Raw genomic sequence first — 27,920 nt, forward strand, 5'->3', positions numbered from 1 at the left:
ACATGCATAATAGGGATAATTAAATCTACATCAGAGTGCTGCTGTGGTGATTAGAGATAATGTGTGAAAATTCTTACACAAAGGAAGCACTCAATAAATGGTACTTATGGTTGACTCTTTAATATCCATCTACCTGTTGGAGTTAAATGAGGTAATACATGCAAAGCACCCAGCACCCAGCCTGACTCTCAATGCGGGGCAGCAGCTACCAACTCATGTTTATAGGGATCCCTAGTAGTCTACTAACTAGTAATTAGTAATATGCTAACTAGTTCTGAGATAGAGGCCAAGTCATCTAATCTCCCATCGCAACTGTTTTCTAAATTGAAGCCAGAGTCCTTTTTAGGAAATTCTAACTTAAGGTTCCTGAAAACTCTGGAAGGAAAGAAGTCATATTCAAGTAAAAGCTTGAATCTGGTCCTTTGCTTATCTGGTCTTCTTATTCAAATAATGGACCAAGAGAATTGACCACAGACCAACCCACCAATTTGTGCTAATTTTTCTATATGTATATATATTTTTTCTAAAATATTTAAAGTAACTTCACAGACATATTTCCTTTTACTCCTAAATACTTCAGTGTGTATTTTCTAAGAACAAGAATGTGCTCTTACATAACCCTTCAATGATTACACAAAACATTAAATTCAACATTGGATTAGTCCAGAATTAAATTTTGCCAGTTTTCCCAAAAATGTTTTTTAGAGAGGTTTTGGTTTTGGCTCCTGGTGCCTCCCAGGTTTCTCCATTGTAAAGTTATGTTATGATTGTCTAACTCCATTGTTCCTTCTGTATTTTTGGTGCTATATATTTATAATATAAAATATATTATATATATAATATATATATTTTGGTGCTATAAATATAAATATATAAATATAATATATATATATTTTGGTGCTATAAATGTATGTATCACTGAATTATCAAACGATGCTTTTTAAGCAGAGCAAAAATTTCTTATGCGATTTCCTTAAGTCACTGTGACTTGGAGTTGTCTCTAGGGCATATGTATGGCCTTTTGTGGGATGGGGTGGGGACCGGCTTCTCTGCCAACTGGTGTTTTAAAAGGGAAGCAGTCCACAAGCCATCAGGACCCCATCCCCACCCCACCCCACTCACACTGTCTGATAGGTTGGAGAGCTGCTCTGGGCCCAACTCACTCCCCTGACCCCAAACTCCTCATCAGCCAAAGTGACACCGGCCAACATAAATACTACAGGTTCCCCAGTAGCCCTTTTTTTTAAAAAAATTATTTATTTCTCTCTGCCCACCCCAGTTGTCTGTTCTGTGTCTATTTGCTGCGTTTTCTTATTTGTCCACTTCTGTTGTTGTCAGCGGCACGGGAATCTGTGTTTCTTTTTGTTGCGTCATCTTGTGATGTCAGCTCTCCGTGTGGGCGGTGCCATTCCTGGGCAGGCTGCACTTTCTTTCCCTCTGGGCGGCTCTCCTTAAGGGGCGTGCTCCTAGCGCGTGGGGCTCCCCTACGCGGGGACAACCCTGCATGGCAGGGCACTCCTTGTGCGCATCAGCACTGCGCATGGGCCAGCTCCACACGGGTCAAGGAGGTCCGGGGTTTGAACTGTGGACCTCCCATGTGGTAGACGGACGCCCTAACCACTGGGCCAAGTCCACGTCCCCCCAATAGCCCTTTAATAATTACTTCTTATAAGTCTGCTCAACAAACTTAAATAATCTGATTGTTTTGCCTCCCCTATTTTTGAAGAAACACTGTTTTCGAAATTGAAAAAACCAAGACAGGCTAGTTTCCTAGTCTTAAGGAATTTTGTATTCAGTTCTCTGAGGAATATATGAATTTTTTTAAACTTATATTTTGAAAAACATCAATAGTTAATGTTCAGTTGATTATTAATTCCCCCCAAAAGGAGAGATAGCAACATTTTAACTGAATCAAATTGGCTTTGCCCTGAAATTAAACTATTTCAATCTATGATTTTAGGAAAGCAATTTCAGTCCCAACTCTTTTAAATGTGATAGTTATCTGGTAATTTAAGGTTGAAGCATCATTCGTTATACTCTCACATTTCTTACAAAGCTATTAGACCTAATTTTGAGACAGAAGAGTTAAGGCAGATATCCAAGGGTCTAAGCCACTTTCTTCATTTAAAGTATAAAGACTGACAGTTACATGAAGGATTAAAGGGCAAGTGATTTCTAATCATGCAAATAACCATGGAAGCCCATAAATAACAAGGTATTTCAAGTAAGACTCACTGAATAATTATCAGAATTGTCTCTACCAAAAAGGGTGGGGGCAGGGCAGCGGGAAAGGGCACACAGGAACTCCCTTCAAAGGCTGATCACCACCTCCAGCCTCAGTCCACGGTGGGCTAAGAGACACAATGCCAGAGTGAAAACACAAGCCTTCTCGGGGGGAGGCTCTGCCAACCCCATTCCCACTGATGGAATTGCTGAGGAAGGGAAAGAAACTTTGGTTTGTTTGAGACTTGGTGGGTAGAATAGGAAGAACCTTTGAAAAGCAGGAACCACTTAGAGCAGGGATTCTTAGCCAGGGGTCTACAGACCTCCAAAGGGTCTGGGGAGAGATTTCAGGGGGTCCGTGAGTTTGAATTGAAAAAAAATTAGCTTTTTATTTTCCCTGACCTTTCATTGAAATCTAGCATTTCCTTCACTTATGAGTGTATGCAATAAATAAATTACAGTAGTGTATTCATTTCACCTAACTGGCAAATGGGGCCATGGGACAAAACAGGTTAAGAACCCTTGCCTTAGAGAATCTATCATAGGAAAAGATTCCTAACTGGCTTGGCTGCCCTCTCTGCTCCATCCCACTAGCCCTTTCCTAGTACTTCTTATTCTACTCTTTATTTTCATTTCTGGTAAAAGATACTGCTTAAAGATTCCTTTGGATACCTGGGTCACCCCCTTTTAAAACTGCAGGTATTTCTAGGAAGGTTAAGGGGCTGTCAGTCACCCATCAGCACTGCATTGCTGCGAACTAGTTTAGATTTTCGCTGACTTCTAGTCCAGATCAGATGCATTTTGGTGGGCTTTCCAAGAGGGAGGGGAATGGCACGGAAGCTTTTAGGACATTTTATAGACTTAAGTCCTTGAAGGAGAAGGGTGGGCTTGAGGAGACAGGCATAACCGTCCTGCGACCTTGTGGAAATAGGGGAGTATTAGAGAAAGACAGGGGAATGGGTCCCAAATGCAAACTTTGCCTATTTTGAAATTTTCCCAAGGTCTTCTTTATACAAGATCTTGACTTTCCCAGCTAGTACTTCTGGAATTAGTTCAATTTTCTTACTAGCTAAATTGGCTTTTATAGGCTGGACTAGGTTTTAATAAAGATGTTGTAATTCTGTTTACGACATCAGAGGTCAAGGAATATGTCACATGAAACCTTTGTCTCATTCCCAAATCAAGAAAATTTAAAGGAATAAATTGTGCCAAGGACATCAAAAAGACCAATCTTTGGGTCATCAAATTTGGCCCCTAAGCTAGTTCACAAATAATTTCCATATAACTAGAAGGCAACTGGGTAGACTCGCCTGGTAGCATTGGTGTGGGGATGACTGCAACCTCTGGGGCAGAATTAGCCTCCTTGAGAGGGTGCAGTTGCCATTGTAGATCAATGAGAGTCCACAAATGCTGCACTCAGCCTTTTTAAGTTCTTAATTTCTGCTGCACCTCCCGAGTCCTCTATGTGAGTCAACAAATTCATCCCAGAAGGAATCTAAGACAGAATCCTCAAAGCTACCTTCAATGTCTTCCTTTCCCTCCATTCCAAACCCTCCCCTTATCTTCTCTGTCTCAACCTACTCCTTCATTCACTGAACTTTCTCTGAGAGCCTAGTGTGTTCCAGGACTGGGAGAATATCTGGGTCAGGGGTAGGAACTGTGCCCATCTCCCCTTTTCCCACTGACACTAACAGGCTTTCACCACTGAAGTCTCACTTAGACTGCACTGACTGCTGCCAACTTGACTGCTTCATCTATCCTCTGGTCTCTTGTATTAGTCAGGGTTCTCCAGAGAAACAGAACAAGATATGCATGTGTGAGTGTGTGTGTGTGTCTATGAACATTAAGAGATTTATTATAGGAATTGGCTAACACAACTATGGGGTTGGCAAGTCCAAATTCCATCGGTCAAGTTGTAAGTTGGAAACTTGGATGGTGACTGTGAATTCCCCAGGAGAGGATGGCAGTCTAGAGTAAAGACAGAAATTCTTCTTTATTGACTGCTGAAATCATCAGTTTTCCCTTTATGGCCTTCAGCTGATTGGATGAGTTGCAGAACACAATCTCCTTTGTTGATTGTACACGCAATCAGCCACACATGTAATTAACTGATTTAAGTACCCTCACAGTAATGATCAGGCCAATACTCCTGCTATGAATTACTCCTTCTTCTGACATCTAACACATCATATCTCTTCTATTGTAGGTATTTCACTTTGCTTTATATTATAAATTACTGAATATATGTTGCTTGCCCACAAAACATGTAAGTCTGAGTTAAAATCCCACGTTAGAGTCATTTTTTAATTAAATTGAGCTGAATAAGCGACCCAAATTGAATCCATCAAATATTTTAATCATATTGATTTTTTACTGGTCAAAGAGCAAGGTCAACAATGGTCTTAAATTATTCTCTCTTGGTTTTTCCAAGTTTTAATTTGCATGAGTATCAATATGAACATGGGGACATGAATAACTGGAATGGGACTACAAATTTTCAAATTGTTATTATAGGATTTCATGTAACTTTTAGGTATTCTTTGACTTTTAGTAGCATTAATAAGGTTAGAAATAAATGAAATGTAAATATTTTATTAGAGAGTTTTGAAAGGAAATACAAGTATTTTATTAAAGAGTTTGTAGAAGGACATACACAAACACAGTAGTTATCTCTATGTGGTGAGATAAGAGTGGATATTTCAGTCTGTTTATTTATTGTTGTTGGGTTTTATTGTTTTTTTTTTAACTTTATTTCTACATTACTATGCTGTGGTGACAGGTTACCTATCATACAACTACCTCGATGATAAATAAATGCCACTTAGTCAAACCTATCATATTATAATCATTTAGATACCTAAACTGACTGGAGATCAGACATACTGAGGTTTATTTATTTTTTTAAATGTTTTATTTATTTTTATTTATTTATTTTTATTTCTCTCCCTCCCCCCCTCCCAGTTGTCTGTTCTCTGTGTCTATTTGCTGCGTGTTCTTCTTTGTCCACTTCTGTTGTTGTCAGCGGCATGGGAATCTGTGTTTCTTTTTGTTGCGTCATCATCTTGTTGCGTCAGCTCATGTGCGGCGCCATTCCTGGGCAGGCTGAGCTTTCTTTCGTGCTGGGCGGTTTTCCTTATGGGGTGCACTCCTTGTGCATGGGGCTCCCCTACGCAGGGACACCTCTGTGTGGCACGGCACTCCTTGCGCGCATCAGCACTGCGCATGGGCCAGCTCCACGCGGGTCAAGGAGGCCCGGGGTTTGAACCCATGTGGTAGATGGACGCCCTAACCACTGGACCAAGTCTGCTTCCCCATACTGAGGTTTAACACCACACATGGAATACAGGAGGTAAAAAAAGCCAAGATTGTAAAAGAAGACATACTTTCTTAGATATTTTCAATTACATTTTATATCCACCTCCAAAGTGTTTTTAAACCTAAGCTGCCCATAGATTCCAGAATATTGTACAATTCTGCTTTTTATATAATAATATTTCCCATTAGGTATAACCTAACTGCCGTGTGAGTCTGTTTTATATAATCAGTAATTTTCAAACATTTTAAACAACCAATTTAGTGATATTCTACTAAAGCACACATAAACATATACTCCAGAGAATACACCTCTCATTTGTATAACAGGGATTATCCAATTAGCTTTTCTATATAATGCTTTAAAATAAAGAATAGAAAATAACTTGAAAATTGCATTTAAAAAAAACCATTGTGGCATCTTCAGCTAACAGTTTTCAAAAGTAATGAATAAAACAGTTTTTTTCTTATATATACTATATTACTGTACTTGAAGAAAGTCTGTACAGTCATTCTGTAAGTATTTACATTGAAATTTATGAAGCATATATATTAAAACAATGAAAAAATGAAAAAAATCACCATTTAATTAGTATACTTTAACAAAAAAAATTTTTTTTTAAGCTTCAACAGCCAAACCATTCCTTTATGTTCATATAAATTTTGTTGGGCCAAGAAGCTGACAACTTTGCTCAAAAGTGATGATGGGGAACAGATGTGGCTCAAGCAGTTGAGCACCCACTTCCCACATGGGAGGTCCCAGGTTTGGTTACTAGTGCCTCCTAAAGAAAATAAACATTGAGCAGACATCTAGCAAAACAATGCATAGATGACAAGAAAAACCAAGAAGCAGATGGGCAGACAAAGAGCAAAAACAATGAACAAGACAATTGGCAAAAACAAACGAGCAGGGAGAGAATGTGGCTCAAACAGTTGAGTGCCCATTTTCCACATGGAAGGTCCTGGGTTTGGTTGTCAGTGCCTACTAAAGAAAAAACAGACAGACAGTGAGCAGACAATGGGCAAAAAACAACAACAGAGCAGACAATGAGAAAAAAAAAAAAAAAAAAAAAGCAATGAGCAGACAACAAGAAAAAACAGAGTAAAACCAATAAGGAAACAGTTGAGGGAACCATCTGGGGGGGGGAATAAATAAAGTTAAAATAAAAAGTGATGATGGACAGATTTCTGAAACAAAAGAAAGGATCAATAGCAGCTTTAAAAGAAACATCTTTGTTCAAGGAAACTTTTTAATGTCTTGTGTAATGAGAATTTTCTTCCTTTTCTAGTTAGAGTGTTTCTTACGGCAAAGTCCATATTTTCTTGAAATTCTTTATATGTATTAGTTATTAAAGAGCTAAATAGTTATGACATTGTTTCCAATAGGAAAATCCATATGCAGGCACTCAATTGAAGAAGTGGGCTTAAATCCAATAGGTGGAACGTACTGCAACAAGCTGTAAAAATAAGAATGCCTCCCATTGTTGCAAATTTACCATCCTCAGTAGCTTGTAAGTAACTGTTCCAAAATCCCAAAGATTGTATGTCAGATAATGTGTGGACTACAAAAAGATCACCAAGATTTTGTGCAGAAAGACTCTCTAGTTTATGACAGAGGATACCACAAAATGCTTCTGGAGAAGTCTGAATTTTCTCTAAAACACCAAGAATTTTCAGACCCTGCTTAAAACTTTCAAAGGGTACTTGGACTCTCTTAATTACATGGTAGAAAAGTATTTCTTTTTACCAACATGTATTTATCACTTACAGTTGTTATAAGTCATAGATATTCAATAAGTTCTGGGTAGTTAGAACATTCATTTATCACTGAGTTTAAGTCAGCCATATTTGTTGCAATATTTATCCTGATTATAATTTATGCCACATTAAAGTCTGAAATACCATCTAAAATTGTTTGGGTATTCTCTGGTCCATAGACAAGGCATTAAACAAGGTTTTAGAAAAGAAACCAGGTGGCCCACCATGAACCAAAGAAATGGTAAGCATTTTGTCAACCTCATAACACAGATTCTCTTTCAGAGCTTGAGCATTGAAACAAGCTCTTTGAGAAGGGCCCTTCAAATAATGATGCACTTTCAAGATGCTGCACTAAAAGACTGGCATTCTTGCTTTGATCCAGGATGTTCTTGTCCAAAATTATCATTTTCATTAACATATGCTACTTCAGTTGAGTATACAGGATTCAAGTTTTGGTCTCCAAATCCATCTAAGGCACTATTCCAGATATTGACTTTGTTGATATATAATCATTTTTAAAAATTTGGAATCCTATCTCTATTAACATAGTTGAAATCTCTCTTCTAAATTTGCTGCCTTGCCTCATTAGAACTTTACTCTGGGCTCCAGGTGACTATTGGAGTAATTTAGGTGATGGCTTTTCTAACAATGAGTAATTCCCATGTTATTTGAATTAGGCTAAGTATGTTTTTTGGCTTTTTTGAAATCCTCTGAATTGTAGATGATACCTCTACATTACAAACACTCCCAGTTTTGTTCCCATGATAATAGTGAGGAACAGGCTAAATGTGTTCCACAAGAACCACAACATTGACAGCACTTTCAGTTCCCATTTGCTCTCAGGTGCATTACATTTTCTTCCTTTACAATCACATCATTGGACATCACAGCACTCATGGTGCAACAAAAGCTCTTGATAAGTACTTTCCTTTAGTTCCTAAGATGCATCCTTTTCAGGAATATGAATTGCCATTCTCAACTTCTCTTTCTTGAATATATCACTATTATTGCATACTGTGCACCTGAAGAAAAACCTTCCTGCATTTATTGCTTGAAGCCATCAACAATCTCTGAAACCAAGCATTCTTAAAACAAGGACTTCGTAATATACTATAAGCTGGAATAGGTTCAATAAATTTCAAGCAAATGGTACATGGTAAGGATTCTCTATAATTATTAGATGTGATTATTTGGAACAGGTTGATGTTTCCAACAAAATGACTCAAAATCGCCACTACACTGGAAAGTACATTCTCACTGAAGGCCACATGGGAAATGATAACTTTGTTTACATCAGGGTGCAACACACCCAACTGAAGCACTAGTTTTCTTGCAAACACAGCATTTCAGTTCAGAAGCTCTAGTCACTTCCTTCCTGATGTTTTCTATCAGAAAACCGCAAACTGCTTCTTCTTTACCTCTCTGCCAAATTACACTTGACATCAATGAACAATAGTAATATACAGTGAGATTCCATTTCTCGTTACTTTTCCTTTTTCCTTATTTATTAGGACAGTCACCATTTTTTCAATAGAAAACTCAAACAATATCCCTTGGATATTAGACTATATTAGTTTGAGAGATCCAGGTGTGAACCTATGAGTTCTTTATCTGAGAACATATTGAAGCAGGTTAGTAAGATAGGGAATCAACAGATGGATCTGGAACCTGGCAGGGAGTCCATGTGGACCTCAATAACCCCCAAGATGGCTACTGGAAGAGCCCACCCCCAAGATCCTGCCATCCAGAACAAAGACTTCCTCTGGAAGCCAGAAAAAGCTCTGGATATTCTCCAAGGACTTTATCATTGGGCCCCCATAGGGGTTGATAGGTGGGGTGATCAATCAAAACAGTAAGCAGCTGGAACCCCTCCCCTGTCATTAGCAAAGGGGTGGAATAATTAACAGTTCAAAAGGCAGGCACAGAACCTAAGCATGCTCACTCTCTTTCATGAACTCTCTGCCTGTGGACCCATCCTGCCCTCTGTGCACTGCTCTCGCTGTTTTTCCTCTGCCATGTGGCCACCAAAGTAAAACTTGGGCATTTATAACCTATAATGGGGAAGTGTAGTCTGTAAATCAGCCCTCTTTATCACTTTTCAACCCCTTCTCTACCTGGAACCCCTGATCTGTTATTTTCTCCCATTTCTCATCCCTCCCTACCTGAATAAATTACTGGCCTAACTCACTTGGTGTGCTCTTGAAATTCATTTCTGCAGCATAGCCAAGAACCTAGATAAAATCTGGTAATATATTTGATGAGCCAGGCCAGGAGTTTACTGGTGAATGAAACTATGGCCTACAGCCTGTTTAATGCCTGCCTTTGGTTCTCCATTGTTATGTTCCCATAGGATGTAATCCCGGGAGGGAAGGGGCTGGGGCACGGGAATTCCCTGTGTCCATGCTGCACACCCAGACTTGAGATAGGACCCCAACCAGGATGACTGGGTCATAGGGAAATGGCTTAAATCATGGCCCTGCCAAGACAGAGTTTCCCTGGCAGAGTACCTGGCCCTTCGAAGCTTCTTTGTCAAGCCCTTTTAGCAGTCGGAGTCTTTGTCCTTGGGCCTGCCCGTCATTGACTTCTCCCGCCCTCTCCCCTAGGGGGTGCATGGCAATGGCAGAGAACCAGGCGCTTGCCCTTCCCAGCAGGTCCACGCCTTTACAGGTGCCATTCCTATCTAATGACACCCAGCTACCTGGGGGATGAAGGAGGAAGGTGGCGGCAGAGCCAAAATGGATCCCATGGGAGTTCCCTTCCCCAGGGGTGTCACAGGCCAGGATACCCTTGCATAATTTAACTTACCCACGTTTTTACCTTTCTACTTCCTGCTACTGAATTTCTCTTTACAGGTTTGTGTTAGAATGATTTGGAATGTCTTAGAAACTGTGGAAAAGGAAAGCAACTTTGTTTAGCAAGGAAGCTATTGCCTCAGGGCCCCAAGGCCTGTTAGCTAGAGCAATTAATCTCTAATCACTTATTGGCCTTGTGATGGCTGGTTTAGCTGGGAAACTATCAAACAGTAAAGCCATAAAACTAGGACTGCCTCTAAGACTTCTGGAAAGATAGGAAGAAGAAGCTTTCTTTGGCTTGGAGGGCATCTGATCTATTAGATCTGTCTTCCAAGTCCAGGCAGCCCTGGAAATGACCAGCAGCAGAATCTCTGATTCCCAGGGTGGCAGAAACTAGAGAAGTAACTCTGAATGTCCCCCAAGACTTTTGAAGGCTTGGGCACTTTGATTTAGAGTACAGTCAGTCTCGGACCCTGAAATGTAGGGGTGCCGAGAACCAGAGCAGTAAACTGAATTGCCCCCATTCCTTGGGCCTATCCATTCAGAGAGCAGCCAAATACGCCCTGGGACAGACGTCTCAGGCACTTTGATATGGGGCAACTGCTCAGTCTCCCACCAATTAGACTTGGGTGTATTGATCTGATTGCTGAAGGGAGCATCAGATATCCCCTAGGACCTAGGTCACCCACAGGGACACCTGTAGGTCAGGAAGTCTCTGAAAATGGAAATTCTCAGGACACTGGAACAGAGCATCAGCTCCAAATTACATTGAGTGGTAAATGTTTTAGTCAGACTAGGACTCTGGGATGCCAGAACGGGTGACTAAAATGTGCTTCTTCATTCTTCCTAGAATAATAGGTACAGCCTCTAGCATACCAGCAAACTCCATAGGAGTTTCTTCTCAGGAATCAGGAAGTTCTGCCTACTGCTGGTCCACATGGCCACAGGATAGCTGAGAGCAGCCTCTGCATGGGACTCTGAATTCCAGTTAAACCAGTGTAATAAAAGAACACAGATAGATCTGAGGCCCAGAAACCTCATGTGTGTCTCCCTAAAGAATTGAGGAAATAAACCTCAAACTTCCATTAATTTAAACTTGGTTGTGCCTATAAAAAGTGTGAATAGTGATCAAGATTAAAAAAAAACTCATGTGCCATTATTTAAAATCAAAGAGTTCCTAGAAATGATAAGGGTATAAAATTCCCTTTCTTGTTTAAATCAGTGCTTAACTTTGTGTTCAGCTTTGAAATCTGTGCTTAACTTTATCAGTTTGTTTGTGCCTAGGAAATCAGATTTCGGGTTCACCTGTTACAAATTGGATAACAGTGAAAGATAACCTAAAAATGAGTTAAATGTCAATACTGTCTTGCGAGTCAATTTAATGTATAAATCATAAGTGGAGTTAATTCAACTGCTAGAAAAGCAGAAAAACTTCACAAAGTTCTTACTAATACAATTCTTGTGGCTTAGTTAATAAAGATATTAATGGCAAAAAAGTAACTTCATAGCAGTGAAACCTGTCTGGAAGTCACCTCAATGTGCATATTCAAGTGCTGGGAATGAAAAGTTACCTTGATTCCATTGGGACTCTTCAGTTTTCATTTTTAAAATGGAAAAAATAGTTTTTCCTCTACTGCTAAAGTAAAATACCTGCTAATGTCTTCATGGTAAAAGTGTAGAAGTAAGCAAAGTACTAAAAAGTTCATTTGATATTACATATTACATTGAAAATGTTTACAAGGTATATAAAAATCAAGGGATAAACTTCAGCATTTTTTAACGCTCTTGGGCAGTCAAACCAGGCCTTCAATACACTGCAGGTTGCTTCTCCATTTGAGTTATTGGCTAGGTTGGTCACTGACCCCTAAAACAATAAAAGTATTTACTACACCTCTGGTTGTGCTCCTGAAGTTGACGGAGACTACGTTCCAGTTTCAAACTCCGGCAGCAGCCAACAATGGCTCAATGCAGCCAAATATACAAAGGATATCACCTCCAAACTGGCCCTGTTTCATAGTGCCGAAGAGAGTTATGCACCAGGCCAGTGGAATACTGGAACCTACTTTCTTAGCTTCTCTCTAGGGTAAATGGTGCTGCAAATTGCTGGCTGTGAGACCTAAACGCAATTGGCATTATGGCCTGCTCCCATGGAGATAACATGTAAGGTATTGCAAACCTAAAACTTAAATATATTAATTACAGCTCAAAGAGAAACTTATGCATTGGGTATTACATTAATTAGTAGTAAGTACTGTACCTATATCTTCTATTCTAGATCACATGTAGAGGGACATTGAACATGTTAAAAGTCCTGGTGAACTTCATTTTCTAAATAGTTAACGAATGTGCTTAACCAAGGTATCCCTCCTAGCCCTTGTTCCAGAACCTGTCCCACTCATACCCCAGAAAGGACTGGCAGCTCCACATGCCATCCTACCAGGGCTAAGTGTTTTCCCACCAGAAGGGAAACAACAAATGATGTGGCTAGGACCCACTTCAGCTTAGCCCCTTTGAGATGGTCCATGGGCAATCTTTCCTTCCCAGGATCTGGAAATCAGGTTCTGATCACAACTTGGCAAGAAAACAAATCTCACTCTCAATTAGAGCAAAAATGTAAGGAACTTTACTCTGTAGTTCTGATTACTTGTACAGCTATTAAAGGAATTTCTAACTTGGTGTACTTATCCCAAGTGAAACCAGCTGCCCAAGAAAGTGCCAGCTCATCAGAAGCACCTGGCGGGACGTACAAGTGCCAGTTATTATATGGCTGAAATACCTCTTCAAGAGAAAAAGCTAAATAGTGTCTATGTCAAAGCCAGCTGTTCCCTCTAACTTCAGCCCAAATGCCTATAGCTTGGGGAAGAGCAAACCAGACATCCCTTTAAGAAACTTTGTTCATTTTCATCTCCTTTAGCTTACCTAAAAAGGGCAATGCTTCTTCCCATCCTACTGAAGGAAAAATACTCTTTCCCATCAACTTTGGGAAAATGCAGCCTTTGCAGGCACCTAGTCTTTTCTACTTCTGTGGTCCTGTGTCCTCTTAGTGTGATCATATATTCTCAAAATTCTAAGTTTATTTCTTCCAGAATCAACATCTTGTTAGCCATATGGGGACTTTATCCAGCTTCACATAGGATGCCAGATCCATCTTCCTCCAACCAAGATAGAATAGCAAGAGAGTTTTACACTTTGTCAGGTAGGGCCTACAGCCCCTAACCAGCAGGAAGTAGCTACAGAAAAATGATCATCTCCCTTCAGCACGCCTTTAAGATGAAAGGTATAAACTCTATAAGGGGGGAAGGAAGCAGGCTAGTAAGATAGAGAATCAATAGATGGATCGGAACCTGGCAGGGAGTCCATGTGGACCTCAATAACCCCCAAGACGGCTGCTGGAAGACTCCACCCCCAAGACCCTGCCATTCAGAACAAAGACTTCCTCTGGAAGCCAGAAGAAGCCCTGGATATTCTCCAAGGACTTTATCATTGGGCCTTCATAGGGGATTGATGGGTGGGGTAATCAATCAAAATGGCAAGGAGCTAGAACCCCTCCCCTGCCATTAGCAAAGGGGTGAAATAATTAACAGTTCAAAGAGGCAGGCACAGAGCCTAAGCACCCTTGCTCTCACTCTCTCTTACACACTCTTTCACCTGTGGACCCGTCCTGCCCTCTGCACACTGCTCTTGCCATTTTTCCTCTGCCATGTGGCCATGCAAGTAAAACTTGGACATTTATAACCTATAATGGGGAATTGTAGTCTGTAAATCAGCCCTCTTTATCACTTTTCAACCCCTTCCTCTCTACCTGGACCCCCTGATCTGTTATTTTCTCCCATTTCTCTTCCCTCCCTACCTAAATACATTACTGGCCTAACTTACCTGGTGTGCTCTTAAAATTCATGGCTGCAGCTTAACCAAGGACCTAGATAAAAATCCGGTAACAATCCGGCCCTTGTATATAACCTGTAGGACAAAGTTACAAAAGTGATGTCCTTGGGCCACTTGCAGTATAGTCACCAAGTATGCAAGATGCAAATGTAGATTCCTGGATCCACCTATGAATCAGAATCTCAGGTTAGATCCTGGGAATCTGTATTATTTATAACCTTCTCAGGGCTGCAGTGCACAGGGAAAGCTGAGAACCTTGTTCTAGAAACTCTTCAGAGAGCTGGGTTGAGGGCTTCCTGAAGGATTTGGGGGAATCCCTGTGTAATGATTTGGAGCTGTATGTGCCCCAGGAAAACATGTTCATTCTTAAATTTAATCCATTCCTGTGGGTGTGAAGCCATTGTAAGTAGGACCTTTAGATGAGGTTACTTCAGTTAAGGTATGGCCCAATTCAAACAGGAAGGGTCTTAATCCTTTTACTGGAGTCCTTTTATAAGCAGAATGGAAGTCAGAAAAACAGAAAGAAAGCCATAGGAAGCAAGAAGCTGAAGGTCAATGTATCCTGGAAGAAAAGGAGAGGCCAGGAGAGGCCACCATGAGCCCTGCCATGTGATAGAGAAGGCAGGACCAAGGATCACAGGCAGCCAGCCCCAGTCTTCAGGAAGAAGGCACTGCCTTGATGATGACTTGGTTTGTACTTTCTCTTAGCTTCACAACTGTAAGCTAAGACATTCCTATTAAGCCAGCCCATTGCATGGTATTTGCTGGAGCAGCCAAGGAATCTAAAACTCCCTGCATCTCCTGTTAGCTCCAACACTGACTATCATTGAAGGTGAGCTGTACTTATCATTCATATAGTTCTCTTGTTGAGAATCAGATGGGCTAAATGAAGGCTTTGGGGATGCAAAGGAGTGAGAAAGCAAGGCGCTGACTTTGGCCCTGATCTGTTATCATTTTCTCAAAAGGTACATATCTGAGATTAGGAGAAGCTATAAAATTTAGCACCTTAATTGGACCCTCCTTTAGATTCTTTTCATCATTTACACAGAACATTCTGTTTATAAAATAGTATTACATGGGTAACTAAAGTTTTAAGAACCTGCTGTGTGTTGGTATCACTCTAGGTGCTTTCCATGTATTTCTCATCCAATCAACAACCCTGTGAAGATGCTATTATTTATTCCATGTCACAGAATAGGAAACTTAGACTATGAAAGCTTATGTAAATTTCTAGTTAGATAGATTAAGAAAGCAATTAGGAAATAAACTAGGTAGATAAGTAAACTGTTAGATAAAACTGCTAGTTTCCAATCCCAGCTTTGCAATTTACTAGTTGTGTGATCTTGTGGGAAACTCAATTTCTCAGAGTCTCAAGGATGGCGTGGATAAAAAACAAGGGGAACATTATCTCTTCACAAGGTAGTGAGGACTTGCCATGAAATCAAGGTACACACAGCACCTTGGTACCCTGGTACACTGTCTGGCCCTCAGTCAGGGTTAGAACTCTTTCCTCACCTTTCCCTTCCCTCCCAAGCCCTTGCTTTTTTCATTAGAGAGGCTCTTTGCTCAGAAGCCTGGAAAGGCTCTGCTACTTTAAATGACTGTAATAGGCACCCAGGAATATTCTTCATTGGCTCACAACCTACAGTAGCTCTTTTTCTATCCTGTGGTTCCACATTCAGGGAAAAAGAATTCCCATCAGCCACTGGCTTCTTTCCAGATGCTGAAGAAGTGGTGAGGTGAGCCGTCAGGGAAAGCAGCTCCTGTGAGTCATGCTCTCAGCTTCCAGCTGGTGACGTGAGGAACAGAAAATAGTGAAATAACTATTGCCAACCACCGTGGCAAATCTCCCCAAGGCTGGGCTTTCTCAGGCTACGCCAGGAAGCCAAGCCACGGCAGCATGATTGCCAGCTGGCTCAAGGGAGAGGCTCAGCGCCCTCATCAGGTTTAGCTGATCAAGAACTGGAACCATAAGGCTCTGCTCTGCCAGAGAAGACGGAAACATTTTGTGGGAATAACTGCACTGATGATGATAAAGTCGTATCATGATTTTAGTTGCAAGCAGTTACTATTAGTGACACTAGTAGCAATTATGCATGGTTTTGGTTCACAGTTTGTGTGTGTGTGTATGCATTTACTTTAGAAGGCAGGGGATGGCATGCATCACAATGTGATGATTTTCTCTACTAGGCTGGCTGGGATTTCATTTCATTTTTGAGTCCTAGGCCTAATGCCAAAATAATGTCAGAATTACCTCCTCAAGTCAGATGCGTTTTATCCATCCTGGTCATCTGTCTTTGAAAGTGGTCCCCAAACACAAGCAGCTGTGATTGTTCTTTTTTTTTTAAGACTTAGTTTTTAATTTATTTTTCTCCCTTTCCCCCCTCTCCACGCCCTCCCACCCCCCCCCCCCCCCGCCATTGTCTGCTCTCTGTGTCCATTCACTGTGTGTTCTTCTGTGTCTGCTTACATTCTTGTCAATGGCACTGGGAATCTATGTCTCTTTTTGTTGCATCATCTTGCTGCACCAGCTCTCCATGTGTGCAGCACCATTCCTGGGCAGGCTGTGCTTTTTTTCGCGCAGGGTGACTCTCCTTGCAGGGCGCGCTCCTTGAACCTGGGGCTCCCCTACGCAGGGGACACCCCTGCGTGGCACGGCACTCCTTGCGCACATCAGCACTGCGTGTGGGCCAGCTCACCACACAGATCAGAACGTCCTGGGTTTGAACCCTGGACCTCCCATGTGGTAGGTGGACATTCTGTCACTGGAGCCAAATCTGCTTCTCCCATATTCATTCTTTTTTTTTTTTTTATTAACTTTGTAATAATATTACATTAAAAATATATATGTGAGGTCCCATTCAACCCCACCCCCCCACCCCCCCTCTCCCCCCCCCAACAACACTCGTTCCCATCATCATGACACATCCATTGGATTTGGTAAGTACATCTTTGGGCACCTCTGCACCTCATAGACAATGGTCCACATCATGGCCCATACTCTCCTCCATTCCATCCAGTGGGCCCTGTGAGGATTTACAATGTCCGGTGATTACCTCTGAAGCACCATCCAGGGCAGCTCCATGTCCCAAAGACGCCTCCACCTCTCATCTCTTCCTGCCTTTCCCCATACCCATCGTCCACCATGTCCACTTTTCCCAATCCAATGCCACCTCTTCTATGTGGACATTGGATTGGTTGTGTCCATTGCACCTCTATGTCAAGAGGAGGCTCAGATTCCACATGGATGCTGGATACAATCCTCCCATTTTCAGTTGTAATCACTCTAGGCTCCATGGTGTGGTGGTTGTCCTTCTTCTTCCCATATTCATTCTTGATGTTAGTCAGCCTCCTTATCCCCATTTAAATAACTCATGAACTGTGCAGACATGAATCTAAGCGATTTTTTTCTAACCTTCCTTTTTCTTACATATTTTGGAATAATTTCCTTGGTTATACTGCTCACTGTTTGAAACACTAGTTGTATTTATTGGTCCCAAAATGAATTCTAAGTTTAGGATTTGGAGATTTAGTGCATAAACCCATTTTCTTCTTACTCATGCTGCTCATGGCTTTACGGATTTGGCTCACCTTTCTTCTCACAGACTTGGAGTTTATAATGGAAGACTCCCTCCACTGGCAACCTCTGTTCCTACCTTGCCTTCTTCACAGCCCTGATGCTAACATGGAGAAAAGTCCTCCATTAAACACACAAACAAATCAACAGTAAGGGAAAAACAACTAAAGCACAGAAGGACAATTTCACATACTTGTGCTTGCTCAACACTACCCATGCTGATGGTGGTCTGCCAAAGCCAAAGAACCAGCAACCTCACAGGGTGGACTTCGAGTTTGAATCAAACAGCAGAGCAGAAGAAAGAAGAACCAGAAGTCTGGTGGCCAGAGTTTCTCAGATCTTACTCAACACTATAAGCCTCTGATTCTATCCTTATCCTGCTCTTACATGGTCTACTTTTTCCAATATGCATAATATAAGTGATATATCACTTACAGAAACCTTTGGTTTTAAACACTTTGAGGTCTTCTCTGGGGAGGAAAGGTGTTTTATATTTATTGACAATGTTTGTTTATTTAAACAGATAAAATAGTAGTAGCACTGATATTTATTGTTCATAATTATTGAAATAATTCACTCTATTGTAGAGTCTTTTATATTTCCTTAAAATCCTATTGTACCTTTATAAAGTGTGCTAGTCATCAATATGTTGTTTAAAGACGGGCAATTTAAGCCACAGAAATAGGAAGTGAGTTCAAATCACATTGTGAGTCAGGGACGAAGGCAGATGGCTTCAAGGGCAGACTCTGGGCCTTGGTTCACTTGCCATGCCCCAACTTTCAGAGGGTGCATTCTCAGAAGCTCGGCTGCACAAAAGGATAGGCTGATGTCCAGTTTTGAAGAGCATCACAGTTAAACACTTTTTCTATCACTTTGAAGATTTCAAAGATTTTATGGAGGTAAAGTCATGTGACAATTATGATTACCCATTAAAAAAATTTTCTATTTACGTTTGTTTGTTTGTTTTGAGGTATTGGGGGTTGGAGATTGAACCCAGAACCTCATATGTGGTAAGGTGGCACTCAGCTACTAAAACCATATTGGCTTCCCTGAGTTGGCTTTTTTGTTTGCTTTGCTTGTTGTTTGTTTTTGTTGTTTCAGGAGGCACTGGAAGACAAACCCAGGACTTCCATGTGGTAGGCAGGCACCCAACTGGTTGAGCCCCATCTGCTTCCCCCTATTTACTTTTTTAAAATTGATGGTCAAGAGGGACACAGCGACTTGGGGACCTGAATGACAATGCAAACGCTCAAACATACGTATTATAGGCATCCCAGAAGGAGAAGAGATGGGAAAGGGGTCAGAAGGAGTGTTGCAGGAAATAATGGCTGAAAACTTCCCAAATCTACTGAAAGAGACAGATGTACATATCCAAGAAGCACAGCGCACCCCAATCATCATAAACCCCAACAGGCCCACCCCAAGACACATACTTGTCAAATTATCCAACGCTCAAGACAAAGAGAAAATTCTAAAAGCAGCAAGAGAAAAGAAAACCATCACATATAAGGGAAGCTCCATAAGATTAAGTGCTGATTTCTCATCTGAAACCATGGAGGCAAGAAGGCAGTGGTATGATATAGTCAAGGTACTAAAAGAAAAAAATTTCCAACCAAGAATACTCTATCCATCTAAACTAGCATTCAAGAATAATGGAGAGTTCAAAATATTCACAGAGTATGCCAACAAGAAACCTCCCCTTCAAGAAATTCTAAAGGGAGTTTTGCAGGAAGAAAGGAAAAAACAGGACAGGCAGAATTGGAGGAGAGTGTAAGAGCAACAAAAAAGACAAAAAGAGACAGGAAAAAAAAAATATGACAAACACAAGCCCAATCAAAATATGGCTAACACAAATAATTCCTTGAAAGTAATAACACTGAATGTCAATGGATTAAACTCACCTATCAAAAGAGTCAGTCTGGGACATTGGATAAGGAAATATGACCCATCTACATGCTGTCTACAAGAGATACATCTTAGACCCAGAGACTCATGGAGGCTGAAAGTGAATGGTTGGAAAACAATCATACAAGCAAACAATAACCAAAAAAAGGCAGGAGTAGCTATATTAATATCAGACAAAATAGACTTTAAATGCGAAACAATTGTGAGAGACAAAGAAGGATACTACATATTAGTGAAAGGGACAATATGTCAAGAAGATAGAAAAATCATAAATATTTATGCTCCTAACAAGGGCGTCTCTAAATACATGAGGCAAACACTGGAAAAACTAAGTGAAAGAATAGATGCATCTACAATTATAGTGGGGGATTTTAATACACCACTATCAACTCTGGACAGAACATCTCAAAAGAGAATCACTAAAGAAACAAAATATTTGAACAGTACATTAGAGGAGCTGGATCTAATAGACATATGTAGATCATTACACCCAAACACAGCAGGATATACATTTTTCTCAAGTGCACAGGGATCATTCTCCAAGATAGATTGTATGCTAGGCCACAAAGAAAGGCTTAATGAATTCAGAAAGATCGAAATCATACAAAATAATATCTCTGACCACAGTGAAGTGAAGCTGGAAATTTGCAAGGGCCAGAGGCCCAGATTTCACACCATGATTTGGAAATTAAACAGCACACTCTTAGAAAAACAGTGGGTCAAAGAGGAAATCTCAAAAGAAATCAATGACTACCTTGAAACAAATGATAATGATAACACAACATACCAAAATTTATGGGATGCACCAAAAGCAGTACTGAGAGGGAAATTTATAGCCATAAATTCATATATCAAAAAAGAAGAAAGAGCAAAAATTGAAGAACTAACTGCCCATTTGGAGGAATTAGAAAAAAAACAACAAAGTAATCCAACAGGAAGAAGAAGGAAGGAAATAACAAAGGTAAGAGCAGAACTAAATGAAATAGAAAATAAGAAAGCACTTGAAAAGAGAAACAAGACCAAGAGCTGGTTTTTTCGAGAAGATCAACAAAACTGAGAAACCTTTAGCGAGACTAACAAAGAAAAAAAGAGAGAAGATGCAAATACACAAAATAAGAAATGAGAAAGGAGATATCACCACTGACCCCACAGAAATAAAGACTATCATAAGAGGATACTTTGAAAAACTATATTCCAACAAAAATGACAATTCACTGGAAATGGACAAATTCCTAGAAACACATAAGCAGCCCACATTGACGAAAGAAGAAATTGATGATCTCAACAAACCAATCACAAATAAAGAAATAGAATCAGTCATTAAAAACCTCTCAACTAAGAAGAGCTCAGGGCCAGACGGCTTCACAGGTGAATTCTACAAAACATTCCGGAAAGAACTAACACCAATCCTGCCGAAACTCTTCCAAAAAATTGAAACAGAAGGAACATTGCCTAACTCCTATGATGCCAACATTACCCTAGTACCAAAGCCAAACAAAGACACCACAAGAAAGGAAAATTACAGACCAATTTCTCTAGTGAACCTAGACGCAAAAATACTTAACAAAAAACTTGCTAATTGTATTCAACAACACATTAAACGAATTATACATCACGACCAAGTAGGGTTCATTCCAGGTATGCAAGGATGGTTTAACATAAGAAAGTCAATCAATGTAATACACCATATAAACAGATTGAAGGGAAAAAAATCACATGATTATATCTATAGATGCAGAAAAAGCATTTGACAAAATACAGCACCCTTTCTTGATAAAAACACTCCAAAAGATGGGAATACAAGGAAATTTTTTGAACATGATAAAGAGTATATATGAAAAATCTACAGCCAACATTGTCTACAATGGAGAAATCCTAAAATCCTTCCCTCTAAATTCAGGAACAAGACAAGGATGCCCACTATCTCCCCTTCTATTTAACATTGTCTTAGAAGTACTTGCTTGAGCACTGAGGCAAGAACCAGATATAAAAGGCATTCAAATTGGAAAGGAAGAAGTCAAAATTTCATTATTTGCAGATGACATGATCCTATACATAGAAAACCCTGAGAGATCTACAACAAAGCTTCTAGAACTCATAAATGAGTTTAGTAAAGTCGCAGGTTATAAGATCAACGTGCAAAAATCAGTAGCATTTCTGTACACCAATAATGAGCAAGATCAGAAGGAAATCAAGAAACAAATACCATTTACAATAGTAAATTAAAAAACCAAATATTTAGGAATAAATTTAACTAAAGATGTAAAAAATTTATACACTGAGAACTATACAAGACTGTTCAAGGAAATCAAAGAAGACCTAAATAAATGGAAGAATATTCCATGTTCATGGATAGGAAGACTAAATATTATTAAGATGTCTATCCTACCAAAACTGATCTACACATTCAATGCAATCCCAATAAAAATCAACGCAGCCTTCTTTAAGGAACTAGAAAAACTAACTATAAAATTTATTTGGAAAGGAAAGAGGCCCCGAATAGCCAAAGACATATTGAAAAAGAAAAATGAAATTGGAGGAATCACACTACCAGACTTCAAAACATACTACAAAGCTACAGTAGTGAAAACAGCATGGTATTGGCATAAGGAGAGACACACAGACCAATGGAATCGAATTGAAAGTTCTGATATAGAACCTCATATATATAGCCATATAATATTCAATAAAGCCACCAAACCCTCTCAACTGGGAGAGAACGGCCTATTCAACAAATGGTGCCTGGAGAACTGGATATCCATATGTAGAAGAATGAAAGAGGATTACCATCTCACACCTTATACAAAGATCAACACAAGATGGATCAAAGACCTAAATATAAGAGCCAAGACCATAAAGACCTTGGAAAGCAGTGCAGGGAAACATCTACAGGACCTTGTAATAGGAAATGGCTTCATGAATATCACACCAAAAGCACGAGCAGCAAAAGAACAAATAGATAAATGGGACTTCCTCAAAATTAAAGCCTTCTGCACCTCAAAGGAGTTTGTCAATAAAGTAAAAAGAGAACCCACACAATGGGAGAAAATATTTGGCAACCACATATCTGATAAGAGACTTATAACTTGCATATAAAAAGAACTCATATATCTTGAAAATAAAAAGATAAACAACCCATTTAAAAAATGGGAAAAAGATTTAAACAGACACTTCTCCAAAGAAGAAATACAAATGGCTAAAAAGCACATGAAAAAATGCTCCAAATCTCTAGCTATCAGGGAAATGCAAATCAAAACTACAATGAGATACCATCTTACTCCCATAAGATTGGCAGCTATGAAAAAAACAGAAGAATACAAATGCTGGAGAGGATGTGAAGAAAAGGGAACACTCATCCACTGCTGGTGGGAATGCAGAAGGATACAACCATTCTGGAGGACAGCTTGGCGGTTTCTCAAAAAACTAACCATAGATTTGCCATATGACCCAGCAATACCTCTGCTGGGTATATACTCAGCAGAACTGAAAACAAGGATACAAACCGATATATGTACACTAATGTTCATAGCAGCACTGTTCACTATTGCCAAAAGTTGGAATTAACCCAAATGCCCATCAACAGATGAGTGTATCAATAAAATGTGGTATATACATACAATGGAATACTACTTGGCTTTAAGAACAAATACACTACAAGCACACATGATAACATGGATGAGTCTTGAGAACCTTATGTTGAGTGAAGCAACCCAGGCATTGAAGGACAAATACTACATGACCTCAATGGTATGAAATAAGCAAGCTGCCTCAGAGAGCTAGAGACTGGAAGATAGACTTATAGGAAATCGGGGGGTGGAGGAAGGATGTGAGCTGACGTTTGCAGGGGTGGAATCTATGATGAGCTGGCGGTAAGTATGAGCACAAAGAAGAGATAAAATGGGGGCAAGGGGTTGCCTTTGGGTGGGGCTTTGCGGGTTTGAGGGGGCTGGAAATGGGCGGAGGGGTAATATTGCCCAAAAAATTGGGGGGAGGGAGGGGCAACATATGAACATAGGGGAGTGTCAGGTGTTGGTTGAGAGTAAAATGCTGAGAAAACCATATCAAAATATAATTAGGAGGGTTACCTGTTTAGGATGCTTGGAGGGGATGGTCTGACGTGGGACGGACTCCTGGGGAATGTCTGAATGCTCATTTTGCCAGGGTGGGTTGTACCATTGGGTAGAGACTCAAGTAGTGAGAGTGGGGGTGGACTCACATCCTGGGGAGGACTAATGCCATCAAATAGAGGGAACTGTATCTCTCGAGAGAAAGGGTGGCTCCCAGGGTATTAGGGCAGTTGAGCAAGTCAGGCCCTGAACACTGTTGCAAGTATCTCTGGACGTGGCTCCTTGGGAAATGGAGATTGGCTGTCACTGTGGGCCCCAAGGGGAGGGGAAAATGGATGTTGAATGGATGGAACCAAGGTAAATGTGGGGGCAAGAGAGGAGTTTCGCGAGAGTACACAAGGATGAATGTAAAACATGTAATATTACACCAAAAACATATAGGGGACAACAGGCTAATAATGTAAACCATAATGTAAAACATAGGATAACTAAAAAATTTAGAAAACTGTAAAGCCTAAAGTATGGATCACAATGTAAGCACAGATGTCACCTTGTTTGAAAGCTATTGTTTCGGAGTATGTACATCAGTTTCAGTAAATATGATATGAATAAGTTAAAAGATTATTGCTGTGGAAGGGAAAAGGTTTTATGGTAGATGTGTGGGAGTACTGTATATTGTATATATGAATTACTGTGATCTAGGGTTCCTGTGAAGAGAAGCTCAATAATTAGGAAAAAAGAAAAGAAAAAAGATAGGATATAGAATTTTTCCAAATCAATATGTATTTTATATCTAACCTTTAAACTCACTGCTATATTCCATTTTACTAGTAAGGGAACCTGACATTATATTGGGCTTCACTTTTCAGGAAGTTTTGGATCACAGAGTGGTTCAACAATGGCAGCGGAGGAATACTGGTATGGGATGTTATGGATAGGCAATATATGGTTGACAGGGAGTTATACAGGGCATATGTCCAGGGGGCATGGAAATGTTTGGATATACTCATAGTGGAAACAATTAAAAACAACAGCTGGGGGGGTACTGGGTTACTGGCCAGGGGGGGCTCTGTCTTGGTCCCTAGGGGAGCAGCGGCAGTCCCCCAGGTACAGCAGTAAGGATCAGGAAGGAATGAGGGTGCAACAGTGAGCCCCTGATACTAATGACTATGCTTGTGAGCCTACACGCCTGAAATAAAAACAAGGCCTAGAGCAGTGCTGTGCCTAGGAGTTTCCTCCTGACAGCCTCCGTGTTACTCAAATGTGGCCAGTCTCAAAGCCAAACTCAGCATGTAAATGCAATGCCTTCCCCTCAGCGTGGGACATGATGCCTGGGGATGAGCCTCCCTGGCACCAAGGGATCACTACCAAGTACCAGCTGATGATGCAACTAGAAAAGGACCTTGAATTAAAGGTTCAACGTGGACCAGCAGAATATCTCTGTCTACATATAATAACAGGAGTTAAAAATGCTGTTTGACCTAAATTAAGGGGGAAATGGAAAGGACAAATGAGTTTATATGGTTATGAGTCTCTAAAAAAGAGTCTGGAGGTTGTCAGAAGGATTGCCCTTATGCACACCAGAGCAGAGTCTCAGAGACAGATAAAGTAGATACAACCCCAGGTATTGGTCCTTTTGAGGGCTAAAGAGACCCACAGGTTCTATGGTCATGGCAGATGGGGTTTACTGCCATGTCAGTTGGCCCTTCTTTGGAGCTGGTGTTTCTGCGTGATGGAGCTGGACTCAGATGGGATCTCTTTTCACAAGCCTTTCATGCTACTTTACTGGAATTGTAGCTGGTGCTGGGGCTTAAGATATATCTAGGGGATTTGAATCTCTGGACTGACAATATGATAGCCAGGCCCTGATCTCAACAGACTACAGCTCCTACACTCTGATTTATTGAACTTACTCAATTCAGCTAACATGGAGTTGAAGAATGTCAACCACCACACCATGGAGCCTAGAGTGCCTACAATTAAAAGTAGGAGGATTGCATCCAATATCCATGTGGAATCTAAACCCTCTCTTGACATAGATGTGGAATGGACACAACCAAGCCAAGGTCCACAGGAAGGAGGAATACAGTAAAGATCAGAGTGGACTTAATGATATTCTATTCATGAACTATTGTGGTTAATAATCAAGAAAATGTGGCATTGATGTGGGAAAAGTGGTCATGGTGGCTGCTGGGTGCAGGGAAGGGGAGGAGGAGAAGAGATGTGGAGGCATTCTCGGGATTTGGAGTTGTCCTGGGTGGTGCCCCAGGGACAATTGCCAGATGTTGTATGTCCTCCCATGGCCCACTGGATGGAACATGGGAAAGTGTGGGCTATGGTGTGGAACACGGGACATGGGGTGCAGCGATGCCCGGAGATGTACTCACCAGATGCAATGGATGTGACATGATGATGGGGGAGAGTGTTACTAGGGAGGGGAGTGATGGGGTGGGGGTGGTGGGGGCGAATGGGGACCTCATATTTTTTTAATGTAATATCTTTTTAAAAAATGAATAAATTGAGTAGAATTTGAAAAAAATAAAAATAAAATACATACATATTTAAAAAAAAAAAAAAAGAGGGACACAGCAACAGCAAATGATAACATCCTAATCTACCCACAGTTGTTTTCTGTAAAAAAAAGTCTGGGGGGAACTCTTGTTCCCATGCTTTTTCCATCACAAAGAAGAAAAGCCTAAGATTTGCTTTTTGCCTGACTCCTTCATGATCATTGGAATCGTGTGGGTTCCTGTATTGGGACACATTAGGGACTGATGATGGGTCCAGCTCCTTCTTGAAGTTTATTTGAGCCCATGATCTACTGACCTCTGGCTTCAGAACCCTTGAGTCAGCTGGTTGTTTAATTTCCAGGGAAGAAGGAGCTGGGAACTCCTTCTGGGATTGCCAAGCAGCAACATATACAGACATTTCATTTTACTTGGATTTTAAACATAAAGCTGCTTTGCAATTATACAATGCTTGACAATGTTCAAAGGAGTCACATGCATATTATCTCATTTGATGCTCAAAACAGTTCCAGGAGGTAGGTGCTGCTATCCCCACTTTTATAGATGAGAAACTGAGGTGTAGATATGTCATGTTGCTTAAATCCAGGTCTGTCTGATTCCAAAACTCATGCTCTTTTCATCTTTAATTTTTATTTTGAAATAATTACTGGTTCACAGAAGGTTGCAAAGAAATGTAAAGGGAAGCCCCTGCACCATTCCTGTAGCTTTCTCCACTGTTAACATCTTACACAACTATAGTACAGTATCAAAATAACCTAAATAAGTTCTGTAGATTATGCCTAAGTCAATTTCTTGATTTTGATATTGTATATACATGTACTCATATGTGTGCATGTGCATGTAGCTCTTTGCAATTTTGCCATGCTCTTTTTATACATGGACCATGTACTACGGTGTGGTGAATATGCAATCAGATTACTGGCATGAATTAAATGTGTCCCTCGACAAAATGGAATCTAACCCAAAATCTAACAACATGACGTACCATGTTTTTGTGGTTTTGTGACCAGTTTTTGTGCTATTTTTGGTATCTAATTAGAATTAGGAAGGAAAAAAAAGGGAAAAAAAAGAAAAAGTTCTATAAACCTCAGCTCTTGGGAGCACTTGTCTGTGCTCCATGCCATTAGGGACACTTCTTCTGGAGGTGATAAAAATACAGAACAAGGAAACAAAATTTATTGTTTTTCTGATAATTATGGCAGCAACCTGCTTTCATGTCAAAAATCTCTACTAGTAAAAGAAAGGTGATCTTACCTTTACTTCAAATTTAGTCTCATCATCTTCCTTTTCCGGGAAGTTCAAATTTGCCTCCTTATAAGGTTCCCTGGATGTCCTCTGAGGAGGAGCTGGAGGGACAAAGAGAATCTGTCATTAATTGTTATTCTACTTACAAATAACTCAGAGCACTTAGCCTGTCTGGGGCAAGTAGATGGGCCATGTTGATGCAGTAGATAAACAAGGCTTAAATGTGTGATTCCAGCGATATCCTCAGGAGTGGAAGAAGAGCGAGGGAGAGCAACAAGAAGCTGAAGGGACTAAAGTCACATTCAACACCACATGAAACATCAAACCTCAACAAATCAGTAAATAATGCAATTTTAAAAATAATTATTTCCATCATTCCCATATTTAAGGCCCAGCTAAAAGGTCCCTTTCTTCATTAAGTTTTCCTTGACTTTTCCAAGCTGTATGGATTCTTTTATGCACTGCTGCTTTAGCATTTATCATCTGTACTATCTGTCACTATACTCTCTTTTGTTCTTGTATTAGAAGATTAGATTCAACTTTAGTTCCACATTTTATCAAATACATTTTTCCATTTTAAAGGTAATTAATCTATGCTCATTACAGAAATTTTGAAAAATGCTAAATA

At 40.3% G+C, this 27,920-nt stretch overlaps 1 protein-coding gene and 1 pseudogene across 4 annotated transcripts in view; both read right to left on the bottom strand.

Annotated features, from left to right (window-relative positions):
• The window catches only part of MCF2L2 (MCF.2 cell line derived transforming sequence-like 2), a 330,371-nt gene that overhangs the window by 99,537 nt on the left and 202,914 nt on the right, over nt 1–27,920 (bottom strand). For all 4 annotated transcript variants that reach the window (XM_071214651.1, XM_058295404.2, XM_004464613.4 and 1 more), the window contains one exon: nt 27,302–27,393. In XM_071214651.1, coding sequence (XP_071070752.1) covers nt 27,302–27,393 — 92 coding nt within the window. The remainder of the gene's footprint in view (nt 1–27,301; nt 27,394–27,920) is intronic.
• Nucleotides 6,786–8,751, bottom strand: LOC111765612 (G2/M phase-specific E3 ubiquitin-protein ligase pseudogene; annotated as a pseudogene).

Source organism: Dasypus novemcinctus, chromosome 4 (genome assembly GCF_030445035.2).
Source record: "Dasypus novemcinctus isolate mDasNov1 chromosome 4, mDasNov1.1.hap2, whole genome shotgun sequence".
NCBI classification, from domain to species: Eukaryota; Metazoa; Chordata; class Mammalia; order Cingulata; family Dasypodidae; genus Dasypus; species Dasypus novemcinctus.